The sequence below is a fragment of the Emydura macquarii genome, unplaced genomic scaffold, assembly GCF_026122565.2.
Source record: "Emydura macquarii macquarii isolate MOO-44397 ecotype Brisbane River unplaced genomic scaffold, CSIRO-AGI_Emac_v2 contig_1043, whole genome shotgun sequence".
Lineage (NCBI taxonomy): Eukaryota > Metazoa > Chordata > Testudines > Chelidae > Emydura > Emydura macquarii.
The window spans coordinates 20939601-20953620 of record NW_027131180.1 but is presented as its reverse complement, the minus strand read 5'-3'; the positions used below and the strand labels follow the sequence as shown (position 1 = coordinate 20953620).

The 14020-nt window shown below is 47.4% G+C and overlaps 1 protein-coding gene across 7 annotated transcripts in view; it reads left to right on the top strand.

Moving 5' to 3' along the window:
• The first annotated feature begins 262 nt into the window (after positions 1–262).
• Positions 263–14020, top strand: part of SIM2 (SIM bHLH transcription factor 2) — an 89196-nt gene continuing 75438 nt past the window's right edge. For 6 of the 7 annotated variants that reach the window (XM_067545280.1, XM_067545275.1, XM_067545274.1 and 3 more), the window contains exons 1-2: positions 263–881; positions 13066–13148. In XM_067545280.1, coding sequence (XP_067401381.1) covers positions 707–881; positions 13066–13148 — 258 coding nt within the window. In that variant the 5' untranslated portion in view covers positions 263–706. Of the gene's footprint in view, positions 882–12734; positions 12937–13065; positions 13149–14020 lie in introns of those variants that run through there. The other variant, XM_067545276.1, reaches the window with a different exon arrangement.

Here is a 14020-nt window from a genome sequence, read left to right as displayed (position 1 = left end):
CACACGTGTACTTTGAAAGCATAGTTGTCCAACAGGGGTGGCAAGACAAGCGGCCGCGCTCCTAGATCTGATCCAGAGGGAAATGTACGAAGGAAAAGCGAGGCTGTGATTTTAGAGCAATCCCACCAGCAGCTCCCTCTGCGCCGGCTTTGACTTTCATTTAGTGGCTGGGCTGCCTTTCCAGTTTATCTTATCCTCGGCACCTTGGGCTCTGGGACCAGATCACTTTGCACTTCACTGGAAGACAACAACCTTTAAAAAAAAAAATTGCAGACTACCTCGCACAGCGATTTTCTGCTGAGCGGTTGCCTGAAGGTGTTTTTTAGAGGGGAAAGAATTGCATAGCGGGAAACATCCGGCAAACAAAGAAGAAAGGGGGATATGCTCTCTGTGAACAAGAAGATCCACTTCCAGCTGCTGCCACCGCGGTCCTGCTCTGTGTAGGTCTTTCAGTCTCTGCTTTCCAAGCGCGAGATACTGGCTTTGCAGAGTCAGCCCAGAACTGCCTTCTCCTGACTCGCTGCGGCTTGTGACACGGTGGTGGCTTCTCGCCCTCGCACGATTCATGTGTTGGATTTTTTTGTTCTGTTTTTAAAGAGAAAATACTATTCGCCACACGGTCAAAGTCCATGCTCGCAGCAATCCGGAAGGATCGGGTCTAATATGCCAGTGTCATCCTCCTCATTGCCTTGCAATAGCCGCCGCGATGAAGGAAAAGTCCAAGAACGCTGCAAAGACGAGAAGGGAGAAAGAAAATGGAGAATTCTACGAACTGGCCAAGTTACTGCCCCTGCCTTCAGCTATCACCTCCCAGCTGGACAAGGCCTCCATCATCCGCCTCACCACCAGCTACCTGAAAATGCGAGCTGTCTTCCCAGAAGGTAAACCCCCCCGGCTGCTTCGGGCTCACCTGCCGCTTCTCCTAAAGCAGGGGTGACCGCACATCTTGCGCGAAGCTTCTTAGCAGTCACAATCGCCCTGCGTGTCAAGGCGGCTTGTGGAAGCCCGGGGCTCTGAACATGCCCTGCCAGCCCGTTCAAAGGTCGCTGGCTGCCCTTGAAGGAGCGGTGGCTGTTTAGAAATAGCCCCCCCCCCCCCCCCCACGCCCTCCGGTCCGTCTCTGTGAATTGTATTTCCAATTGTTACCTGTGCTAAAGGTGCTACGTAGCCGTGACTTTAGCCCTATTCTTCAGGTTTGGTTTAAATCTTAACTGACACCCAAGAGTTTGGGCCGGGGCTATTTTTAGGTCGGATTGTGGTGCACTGAGTCCGACAGAAGGGAAAGAGAGGAAGCGGAGTTCTCACCGATGGGTATTAGACTGCTTGGATCTTGGGGAAATTGTGCCAGGCTGACTAAACACAAAGCAAAGTCCGGGCTGTGGTTTTGTTTTCTTTCCTTCTGTGTGTGTGTGGGGGGGGGGGGAGGCAAGTTCTTCTTAAAATTATTTTCCTAACTCAGGACGCGAGCATACAAAATGTAGAGACAAGACCTAGGCCGAATGGGGGGAGGGCGTCCAGCCTACAAACAGCAGGTCAGGCACTTCATTGATGAGGCCTAGAAACCAGAACATGTGTGGATAATACCAGGGACAAGTTGATGTTTTAACTTCACTCTCACATTGGAGCGAGAAACGTTGAAGATTTTGGGGATGGGTCACGTGGAAAACAGGAGAGCACAAATTCCCATGAAACTCACTTGCAAGAGGTATAGGCAGAGAACATTTGTAAGAGTGGCATAGATTTAATAAATCTAACAAGACGGATACGAGAACGATAGATAGATAGATAGATAAAGAGAGAGAGAGAGAGAGATAATTTGCAGGCGTGATTTAGAAAAACGCCAAACCTCATCTCCGACAGGCACAGAACTTATAAAAAGCGGTACCAAAGCAGTCCGATAGAACACTGCACACACACGTCGTCTGTACAATTGCAGGTATCTTTGTAGCGCGCACATATCGTGCTAACAGCTTTAAGGCGTGGTCCCCTCTCTGAGCTCGTTCCGATTTCACCTCTCTTTGTTCTTCAAGGCACTTCATGCAGCAGCCTGGGCTCTGCTCTCAGCATCAGCAGGGAAGTATTAGTGCGTCCCGAACTGATTACTTGAACGCGTTGCGTTAGAGAGGCCGGCGTGAATAACCGCCTTGCAGAGCGCAGCAGCATGGAGTCTGTTTGACAGCAGGAGGATGTAATTAGGTGCATTGCGCTGCAGACATCTGCTAGGAGTTCCCCCAGCATCTTACTAATTGTATGGGAAATTGTTTTCCCTCTCCGGGGAGGGGGGGGAACCCCGGCGGGTGTTTGTTTCCGAAAACACAGCATTTACAAAGCAGCATGGTCTCTAAACGCTGCCCAGTCCACCTGCTTGCAGGGATCTAATGCCCCGCACAAAGCTTGGCATTTCTAGCCTCGCACGCATCTTTTGCACCGACACCCTAGCCTGTTCACATTGGCATTAATCGGCACAAAAGGAGGCTGTGAAATTAGCTGTAAAAAAAATTGCGTCATAAAAATTCGTGTCCGTAAATAGACTACACCCTCTCGTAAATGATCTACAGATTAAAGATTTCATCTGAGGTTGTTAAAGATCATTCCCCGGGTCTGCAAGCGCCAGGGAGGACCCTAACTCGGACCGTATTCCCAATGGGACTTTTGCAGAGGGAGGCGTTGCCTGAGCAGGGATTGTAGGACGCGACCTTTTTCTGTGCAATTGAAAATCTGCTGCTAAACGAGAGATCGGGGCAAAGATCCGATCCCGCAGCACTCACGGTCCCGCTGAATAGCGCCTTCCTCCATAACCAGCCCCATTGATTTCAATAGGATTCGCGGGCCTATTCGACTGAATAAAGCGAGCAGGATGCGGCCCTTTGCCTCTTGCGTGGGTGCAGACCCCAGTCTGCTCCACCGAGTCTGAAACCCCGTTTTCCTTTCCTTTAAGGGGAGAGCCAGCAACTTACATAAGACTTGAGATTTCCCCTCGGATTTTTTTTTTTAACCAAACACTGAATCAAAAAAATACCAAGTTCCCCCCCTTCCACACACACACACACACACACACACACACCTTCCCCCAAACAAGTACACACTTCAGATGTTTCTTTCACTGAGCGGAAGTAGCCAACTGACATACATTGTGTGGGGCCGTTTGTAATATGTCACTTTGTGTGGCCACTAAACTGATGAGAGAAATGAAATTAAATGCTGGTTAATATTCACTAGATGGTTAAATAAACCCAAATCTCCCCTTTTGTGTTTTGTTTGGCCTGGCTGGACAGATGATGGGGGAAGGGAGGAACAATTAGCATTCCAGAATGAAAAGTCTGTTATTCATCTCAGTTTCTAAGGAGCTTATGAAAGGGTGACAAATTACAAACGAGAAAAGCTTTATCAGCTACTTCAATAATTATGAGCAATGATTGCCTAGTATTACCTAAAATTAATCATTCTGTTTAAACGAAGGGGTTCTATAACGCATATACATGACATTCATTTACACTTGTAATAGTAATAAGAGTTCCCAGTGCTTTAGTGCACTGCTGACAACTACCGCAAATGTAAGTCATTGTAAAAGTTCTGATTAAGAAATATATTGTCGTCATTTCGGGAGGACGTCTCTCAATTTTTGACCGCGTGTTTCCCTTCCAAAATAACTGAATGACATATTTAGAAATACCTATGCTGAGACTGCTCTGGACAGGGTTTTATTACAGGTTTCCCAGACAAAACTTTCTCCTGTTGAACAAACCGTGTCACCGAACGATTGCAGGGCTCAACGAACACTTAACAACCAGAGGATGAAAGCCTTGCTCGTTTATACAGCCAGGATGGCCGCTTTACGTGTAAATTCTCTTCAGACCAAATGACTGCGTGCTTCTGCACGCCCCTCATGTATTCTTTTACCCTGATTAATACTGCATAAATATAATTAAAATCAGAACACTGAGATCAGGAAGTGAAAGAGGAGGTGAACAATTTACTCTTGCGTTTCTGAATATATATTTTTAAACTTCAATGGGTGAAGCCGTTGGAAAGCGATAACTATATTATTTCAGCCATGTCCATTAATAAATTGGTTAAACTTTGGAAAGTTTAAGCTGGGAACTACTCTCTGCCAGACACTTTGTGGGGAAGTGGTTGGGACATAATTCCTTTCACTATCAATAACTCCTTTCATACTTGCGTAGCTTTCCTCAGGAAAGAACTGATGTTTCTGAATGTGTTTATATATAGGAAATTACAATGAACTTCTTCGTCTCCCCCTGATATTTTCCCAAATATCATTATTTAGTGGCTATAGTCAGCAAAATAGAAATAACTTATTTTTTAGATTTGACGTTGCAGACAAGTGCTTCTGGGATCAGTGCCCCAAAAAGCCTGTAGAGCTATCATTTGCTGATCTCCAAAAGAGCCATGCATATTTTCTGATATACAATATTTTGCTGAGATCTTGTTTTTTGAGAGGAATAGATGATGATGTGTCTGCAGTCAGTATTTTAAACTCTCTTGTAACAGAAAATTACTTCAAGATTTTGCAGATGTCTAGTGACTCAATGTGCCCATCAGCGATCCTGTAATCTCCAAGACATAAATATTACGGGCATGGCTGCAAATTGTACTTGATGTGACTTTTAAAAGCGTGCATTTAGAGCCAAATCCGGATCCCATCGATGTCCATGGGAATTTGCTATTGATATCAATGGGAATAGAATTTGGTCCAGACGGATGTGTCCTGGCTAGAAACCAGCTTCATTTTATTGTGCGAGTATTTCTAAGAGGTGAATCAAATCTAGAATAACCTACGTTGATTTTTTTTTTACATTGTAAATGCAAGAGGAAAAGTGCACTACCACCACTCTCCGATGTGTGTAAGCATCGACTTTTACGACTGAATCATCATCTTCATGATAACACTGAACGAGTTTTGTTTCTTTAAGCTGGGAGCCGGCTGGGGGATGGGGAAGATACATTAGATGTCTTCAACCTGTCTGCTAAGACCGCGAATTTCTAGTACATTTGGTCAGCATTATCGTCCAGCTATTAAAACTTGCTTCCACCCTTGAGTGGGCCAGGAAAAAGAGCGGGTTTCTAAAAGCCCCGGTCGCTGACGTTTTAAAAAGGCGTTGGCGCGTAGTGTAGACAACTTTATAACAGTACATTTTAAAAGGTGTCAGCGGTTGTGGGCATCTCTACTCTCCCCTAGACTTTGAGGCAATCAGATTTCACATCCAACCAGTCACTGTGTGTTTAGAAGATGCACGGTTTCGCCTGGGCCCCCAGAACTCTCTGCGGGCGGATCCGGAACAGGTCCACCGAAGTGAGAGTGAAAGGAGGGTTTCCTTAAACCTCTTTTATTCTCCCAAAGTGCCAGTCTTGTAGGGTATCACTTCGTGCTTCAGCGTAGTACTGTTTTTTCCGGGTGGATTTGCTATGACCTTCAGATTCATGAATTAAAATCCAGGAGGCAGAAACCTGGAGTGTTTCTCTACACTAAAGCTCTGTAACGTCATCCTCTACCGTGTTTTGCTATTTTGCCAAACCATTTATTACTGGAGAACAAAAATATACTACGAGATATTTTTGTTCTCGGCTGTCAATATTTTTTCCGCAAATGAGCCAATAGTGGGGGAGGAGGGGCGGCCGGACTATTGTTGAGTTGGAAAGCTCCCGTCCGCCAGGTTATGCCGCTGAGGTTAAATTGTGACTCCATGTGTTTTCTAGAGCTAACTGTTTAACACTGAGGATTTATTAATGATTACACCAAACGGAATGAGCTGCTTAATAAGTGACTCACAAATGTAGCGTGTGCCATTCCCACCGCTACCTAAACACAAAAAATGCCATGGAGATACTGTGAATTTTCTTTTATTTCTGTGCTTGGCATCATGTCTTATTAGTAAAATCTGGGACCTATTCCTTACTCCTATAAATAGACATTTTAACAATTCTTGAAAGGGCATATACATGTTTTCTTGGCCTCCGTGTGTTTAAAATACAGCCAGGAATATAACACGGGTTGAACTGCAACAGTTTCAGCTCAGTCTTTTTCTGTACATCTGAGTGGTTTCACATTCGCTTTAAAGTCTACAAACAGCAATGAGCGTGAGCCATTGATAAAGCCGTCTGCCTATTTTAATAACGGCTAATGGTAGTTAATGGTATTAAAGGGTTTATTAAAACAAAAGACGACATTAGGGCTTCCTTTGAGGCTTGTTCTAGATCTAAATCGGTGGCATTTAGAGATCACCGGACTGTTGGAGGTGTACATAACTGGGAAGCGTTCACAGGTATATAGGCTGCGTGCAAGAAGGATTTGGGACTCGGGATCAGGTTAGAATAATCTAGGGATTTTAATAATCGCCTCCATCATTTCTTTGCAGTGGGATTTTCCACATCAGCGACAAGACATATTTCAGTTTCCTCCTAGAGTAAATCTGCATGGCACGATCATTCGAAAATGATACGAACGATGATGATACGATATGGTTTGTCTGTTTTGCTCTTGTTGTGAGACTTTCAAATATCTCGCCCCACGAATGCCTCTAAATACTGTCATTACGAGAGGGCCCCCCCCCCTCCTCTTTGTGACTTGGAGTGGGTTGGATTCTGTGATCTAATTGTGTTGGCTCCCAATAGAACAGTCGGTTTGGGCGGGGGTTGTTTTTTTTAGCATTTGTTTTCGGGAAATCTTAAACCCGACTGCATGAATATTTCCAATATGTGACTTGAAAAAAACCTCCAAAACAACTAGAAAACAAGTGGATCTCTTAATACACCTCTAGTAGGTACAAAATAATTTGTTCTATGTACTTAGTTCCAATCCACTACTCGAACAGGACGGAGGCTGCTAGTCCTAGCCAAAGATCTGTACCTTTTCCTCGAAATCGGCGAGGTTCAAGCCACCTCTAAACCCCAACAAAGTTAAGACAGCTAAGGGTGATCGAGCTATTGAAGGGCACGCTCTCGATCCTAATTTTGTCAAGTAGTGTGATAATTTATGTGCCAAAAAATGTCCAGATAGCTTTTCCCGACCCCGTTAGTGTAACCCCCTGTGGAGGTAAGGTGAGAGAGTGCACACAGGATTTCAGCAGGAGGCGACAGAACTGCTGACATGCCAGAGCCTCACCAGTTGCTGGGACTAGGCAGAGTTAGTTTTCAGAGGTGAGAAATAAGTCTCCAACCCCGTGTGTACAGAGCTACAACCCGATTTGATCAGGGCACCTGCAGCCGGGAACTCACGTGTTCCAGAGTCAGGGATAGGGTGGGTGGGGGAGTAGGCCCGAACTTACCCCCAAGGAAATCAAGAGACTTTACCATTGACTTCAGCGTTGGGGTCCCAAGTGCCACAATAACTTTAGTGAGAATTATTCCCGTTAGAGAACTGGGGGATGGGACTGGGTCCTGTCTCTGTTGCTCAAAGTGTGTGTGTGACTCCAAGAAACCTCACTGCTGAATTATTAGGGTTACCATGAGTGTCCCCAATACAGGGGGAAAGGAAGCTGGGGGCACCGCCTTTTCTGTCCCTGGCAGAGGGGTGGTTTGTAGCTCTCCTGCTTCCTGTATAATTGCAAGGTGCCTTTCTTCTTCATAAACTGTTCCCAAGGGAACATCCCAGGGGAGGATGCCCCACAGCCGGCGAAATTCCCCCCGGAGAAGGAGCAATGAAATCCCAACGTCTGTAGTTGACCCAGGTTCCTTTGAATTGTAGCTATCGAATAACGCGAAGGACCGTGCACTGAAGGGGAGTGGGAGAACAATACGGTAGACACAAAGGAAATACTCCAAGTTACAAGGCAATCTGATACTTACATAATACATTACTAAGTAATTCTTTTAGCAGAATTCCAAACAGAAAAGCTACTGGGGTTTTTACCCTTTCTTTACCTAAAACGTTTTCAGATTTTGTTACAATTTAATCCAATTTTTCCTCTGAAGACTGAGAGATGCCACAAGGTGAATGTTAAGATGTCTTGAAAATTAACGTTTGAGATGTCAAAATAAGGCAGAGAATCGTGCCCACATTTAGTAATAAAAGGGGGCATTTTAAAATGAGACTCAGACGCCGGGGAATTTATCCAGGAGGTTGGTTCTACTTTCAAGTGTCCTACCATGTAATTTTTGCCTTCCCCGTCGAAAAGAGTCACAGCTAGTTGTCCAGCCGCCTCTGCCATCCCGGCGAAAGAAAAAATTCAACGCGTGGGAGGGAAACAGACTCACCAGCAGTTGTTACTTAGTTGTGTTAGAGGAGCGCGCAAAGACCCAATCACAACTGAAGGTCCAGTGTGCTAGGTACTGGAGGGACACCCAGTCGCATTGCATTCCCAGCACAACTCGGTTAAAATGAGGAAAGAAAGCAGGGGAACCATGATTAAGATAATATAATAATAATTAATAACATGGAGAAAGTTAAGAGAGCCATTTAGTTAACATTGGTAAAGAGATGATGCCACTTGCTCCAAAAATGGCTGTGTGGCTGTATGAATGTGTTGGAGAGGCAAGTCAGAACTCAAACCTCCAGGACAAGGGCAATACTGCTTAGTTTAAAAAAAAGCTAAACATTTTATCTGGGACAATCTGCTTCGCCATCTGCTTTCCCTACTGGATAACAGACTACTTTCAGGTTCAGTTTGTGACACAAAAATGCCCGACCCTGGAATTAAGTCTGGATTGGAATTTCTTGGCTTTGTGAGCGTGTCTCGCTATAGATAAATCGTTTCACCTTAATTGATAGAGGAAATCCCATAAATTTATTATCGAAAGGTGAACAATGAACACCCTTGATTGTTGTTAAAATGTAAAATGTTTACCAGAAAAAATCCTCCAGCTGCTCAGCTTTTTCACAGGTAAAATATACAATATATATGTTAAACGCTTCTTTCAAAATGACTTATTTGAAACTATTGTTCTCCAACCGGTAATTAATTGGTTTTGCAGTTATGTGAGATCTGCGCTAAAGAATATTCCTTTAAAACCAGTCTGCAAGCTAGTTACTTGAAACCATTCAGGTTTATCAAGTAATCGCACATTGCATTTCAGCAATTTACAGAATGCTTACTTTGTACCAGCAGCTCCTTTGGCTTCAGTACAGCCTAGTGAGTGAAATGCCCAGTGTTTACTGGTTAGACAGGGACAGATCCCTTAAGTCTATTGCATCCCTGCTTACAGGACATGCACCATGGACCTACAACCCATCTGCAAGTCTCTAGGAAGACCCGTTAGTGCGCAGCGGTCCCTTTTTCAGAATTTAAAATTGTATTCGTTTTATTTCCGCCTTTAAAAATATTCTGAGAAAATATTTTATTTGGCTGATGATATGAGAATCCTCGCCTTTAAAATAAGGGAAAGTGTCAAACGAATCCACTAAATGTATTCAAATTTGATATAATTTTAAAATGGCTAAACCGATTTCAAATCTTGAAAAAAAAATTGGAGTGAGATTTTAAGGAAATTTTTGAGTCCGCGCTACAAGGATCCGCTAAAAATAGTGGAAATACTGACATTGCTAAAACTACCAAATGACACAATCAAATAGACGGCTAGCCATTGGTATATTGGAGTGACAGTCGTTCACAAACCATTATTGAAAATCCTCTGCATGATTGGCTTAAAGAACAAACCTGCTTTGTACTTCAGTTGGCAGGAGATATCTTAGTCATCAAAGCTGTTTTTAAAAAACGCATCTTTACCTTTATGCCTGGACTCATTAGATTGGCTCAAGGTGACTCTCTGATTTTCACTATTAAAAAAGGTCTGCCTGTGTAGCAACAAGATTAACTACTGACATTTTCATTTAACATCATCTTGCCAAGGAAAATTCACAATGTTTCTGTGCTCCTTTAAACAGCAGGTACCTTCCACTTCAGAGGAGGCTGCACTTCAGCAGAGAAAAATGTGAATATTTTATGCAGTAGTGGAATTTGTAAATGTCTGTAAAGTGCTTTCAGATAAGTAGAGGATAGCAGCAGATAAATGTAAGTTCTATTTACTAAAATATGCACTTTCATACAGTATAAATACTTCTTGAAGTGTAGACAGACTCTATTTGATACCTGAATATGAAAATAAAGTCAAAAGTCTGTATTATCTAGGTAAAGATCTGCCATTCAGTTTACTGAAGCATACAGTCAGACAATTCTGAAGGCTAATTTGTATGTGCAGAGAAGACATACACTGGGACTGACTCAGCCTGGATACATTGAGGTATTGATAGGCTCCTTAGCACAAGTAACAGAATGACTGGGTTATAGGAAGGACAGTGCTAGTGGTGGAAGTGGAGTAACCATGGTCATGCCCTTGAACCATTGTTTATTAATATTGCTATTATTACTTTGTATTACTAGGGCCTAGGAGCCATAGTCAGGGACCAGGACCCATTGTGCTAGGGCTGCAGGAACACAGAACAAAAAGACAGTCCCTGCCCCAAAGAGCTTACAGATTAAGGCAAGAGAGAACAGCTGAATAAAGACAGTCATATGGGGGAGCACAAGGAAGCAATACTGGTCGGTATGGCAGGCTGTGGTCTGGCCACAACAACAGCCTAACAACGTTTTACCATATATTTATCCGGTCACCCTCTCCCTTCCCCCCATTTATAAAAAAGACATTTTCTCCCTTGTCCTCCTGAGCCTAGCCCTGGATTTAGGATCTGGCTCAGGCCTCTGCCTGCTTCACCTGCAGCCACTCAAGCAAAACAAATGGAAACCCAGGACGTTTTAGGACCAGCCTGCAGCAATAAAAGCTGACAAACAATTGCTCGGAGGAGGGGAGAGCGCGGGTCCTGCCAGGGCTTTCTGGTGAGGGCCGCGTCTCCTTCAGTAGGTGACCCGGCCCTAGCTGGCGGTAGCCCGTGGCAACCCTTACACACGAGTTTCCCTGGCAAGCGCCTGCCTGTGTGTGGAGCGCGACTTCACCTTAGCCGAGCATTTGCGTGTAACCGCGCCAGTCCAAGGCCGCAGGGGCAATAGGTCTGTGTGCAGCCTCTGCCGAGGCCATGGTGGGGGTACCAGTGTGCCCCAGGGACGGGGTGACTCCGGACAGCCGCCTCTCCTGCCCCGGTGTGTGTGTGTCAGTGCCTCTAGCTAGCGCCCTCAGGGAGATAAGAGCCAGCTGGCCGAGACAGCCGCCGCCTTGTTGTTCGCGCCCTGTGTTTAATAACGTCCATCTCCGGCTGCAGCAGCAGTAAAATGGCGGGAGAACTACCCCAGGCGGTCTCCTCACCCGGGCCACGCTGGGTGGAGCAGAGAGTGCGCACCCCAAACCTTTTAACCCCCCATTACTGGGCCAGGGAAGCGAACGTACGCTTCCCGCGGGTGTCCCCCACACCCGGAGCCCGGGGGGGTTGCACAGCGGGAGCCTGCAAGGGGCGCGAGCGCCGCTTCCCGCCAGTTGCGACATCTGAGGCAGCTGCGCCGGCGGCACGCGGCGGGGTCCTGGGTTCGCCCCTGTCAGCTCCTGCACTGGGTCCAGCGCCCCCTCGAGCCGCCAGCGCTCCCCCGAGTGTCCGCACCCCGCCAGCCCGCGTGGGCCGGGGCAGGTGGGTGGAAGTCTGGGCGTGGGGGGGGCTGCGTTGTGCTGGCCGAGCCCTGGCCCAGACCCCCACCATCAGCTGAGCGGAGCCGGGTCCCCTCCAGGCTCCTCTTGCACAGCGCGGCCGGGGACGGAGCGCGGGCTGCGCCTTTCGCTGCAGCTAGGCCCCGGCCCTCGATTGGCAGAGCCGCGGGTGGGCCATGACCCGGGGCCGGGGGCTTTGCCAGGCTCCCATGGGCAACGGGGCCGAGCAGCGGCAGGAGCAGTGCTGCATTGCTCAGGCCCAGCACTTGGCTCAGCCTCCTCAAGTGTCGTATGAACGGCCAGCTCTGCCGCTTAATTAAGAGGCGCTCAGCAGAGCTTAGGCTAGGAAGCAGCTCTGGCCGGGCCCAGCCTCCTGAAAGCGAGCGCCCGGCAGCCACCCCTCCGGGGTCGGGCGGCTGGAGCTGCCTGGGCCGGCCGGGTGAGCGGCATCGAAGCTGCACGGCTCAGAGCGAGCGAGTCGCTCCAACGGCGCGCCCGGCCTTGTTGACCCAATGTGGCAGCGTCAAGGACAACGCGCCTTCTTGCTGCTGCGGCTGCCCGGCCGGCCTGCATGCCGGCGGGGTGTGTCTGTGCACTGCTGTGGGGGCAGGGCTCCGCTCCGTCTGGAGACAGCAACGCTCAGGGCGAGCATCGGGGCTCGTGCATATAGCGAGCAGCCAGGCCCTGACCCACGGAGCTGCCTAGCTCTGCGGCTGTCAGACCTAGCGCGGGTTTGCCACCATCCGCTGTAGAGACGAGTAACGTGGCACGTCAGCTACTCAGGGCTCGGTCCTGCCGCTCGTCTTCATTGCCGGCCACTGCATGGTGCATCCCCCGAGCCTGCAGTCTTGCGCAGCATGGCTACACACGGGCTCTTCAGCTCTGTGTTGTTACAGCAGGGACACACGGGAGGCTAACCCCCTTTCGGTTGCAGGGCGCGGGGCGAAACCCTGGCGGCCTCCCTCTCTGGGTGGGTGTCGGTGAGTGCTCGCTCAGCAAGGACTGAACGGGAGCCGCGGGATTTAGCCCCGCAGAGCACCCGTGTGCAGCGTGGCAAGCGGAGATTTTAAAAAAGGACACCCAGGCTGAGCGGGTGAAGGCGGTGGGTCCTTTGCCTCCGGGGCAGCTGCTCCCTGGCAGCTCAAGTGTCTCGGGCAAATCCCCAGGCGCAGCTGGGGCCTCGCTAGGACGGGCCGAGTTCAGAGCAACGTAGGTCACTTCTTAGGGTTTGAAATAAAATGGCATTTGAAGGTGCAGGCACGCGTGGCTGCTTCAGCAGGCTCGGCTCCTCGGCCCGACTCTAAACCCCAATGTCACGGTGTAGAGTTGATTCGCCTACAGAAAGGAGTCGGCTCGCCTAACTAAGTCGCGGAGAGAAATGCTCTGGGTGTAAGGGTTTTCCAGCCAGGCTAAAGTGCAGCAAAGTGAACCGGGACACGAGTAGCTCCCAGAGGGGAGGGTGCATTGCTTGTTGTTCCCATCACCTACTTTCTAACTGAGCTGTCGATTCTTTTCTAGGTTTGGGAGACGCCTGGGGACAGCCGAGCCGAATAGGGCCCTTGGATAATATGGCTAAAGAGCTCGGATCTCATTTGCTTCAGGTAGAAGATGTTTTACTGGAGTAACTTTTATACGGTGCATTGGGATCTTTTGTGTGTGTGTGTGTGTGTAAAATCCTCCCTCTCCCTTCCAGCTTGGTTGTTAGATTCAGGCTTTGTGAGGTCATTTTTCTAATACAACCTAGAGCCACGTTTTTCTCTCAGCTGTTAAGAGGGAAAGTCATTTTAATTTTCGCTCCTTGATTTTTAGCAGTACTAACAACCTACTGTGTTAATAAGAACGATTTGCCTGATAAGCCTGGACGCTCCAACAGTTACAAACAATCTCCCCCATAGAATCGCGTTTGGTACTATAAACGGCCCCTGGTGAATTGCAATGCGGATTGTATTTACTGTCAACAATACCGTCAGGGTGTTTGTGTCAATGGGAGATCATAGTTCTCCACAGGTTGCTCATTGGGGAAAATCTTTAAAAGAGCGCATGGCTCCTGCAGCAGGAGGTGAACATCTGGATTAGATCTCCCATTTACGTTAGCACCTGAAAATACAGTTGTTCCAAATCCTGTTGATCTGCTCTGGAATTCTTCTGCTCCCCATGTGGGCGTCCCCACGCAGCAGAGAATTTAGAGAGCAGCAGTTTTGTGGGGAGGGCACCCAATCAGAGCTGTTTGTTTGTAACCTGAATGCAGCAAGAATCTCTCTCCCCTGTTAAAGACGTAGTAAACTGTAATTAGTTAATGGTGGGTTTTATTGAGGAAGGTTAATTTCTAGTCACATAGCTGTTTATAAATGTTTACTGGCTGGAGATTAAATCTAATCTCGGATCTGTGACTATTGAAAACTCTTTCAGAACATCATTCATAATGTAGTGCACTGGCACTTGTTTCCTTTGGGCTGTGGGATTTTAAAGGTGC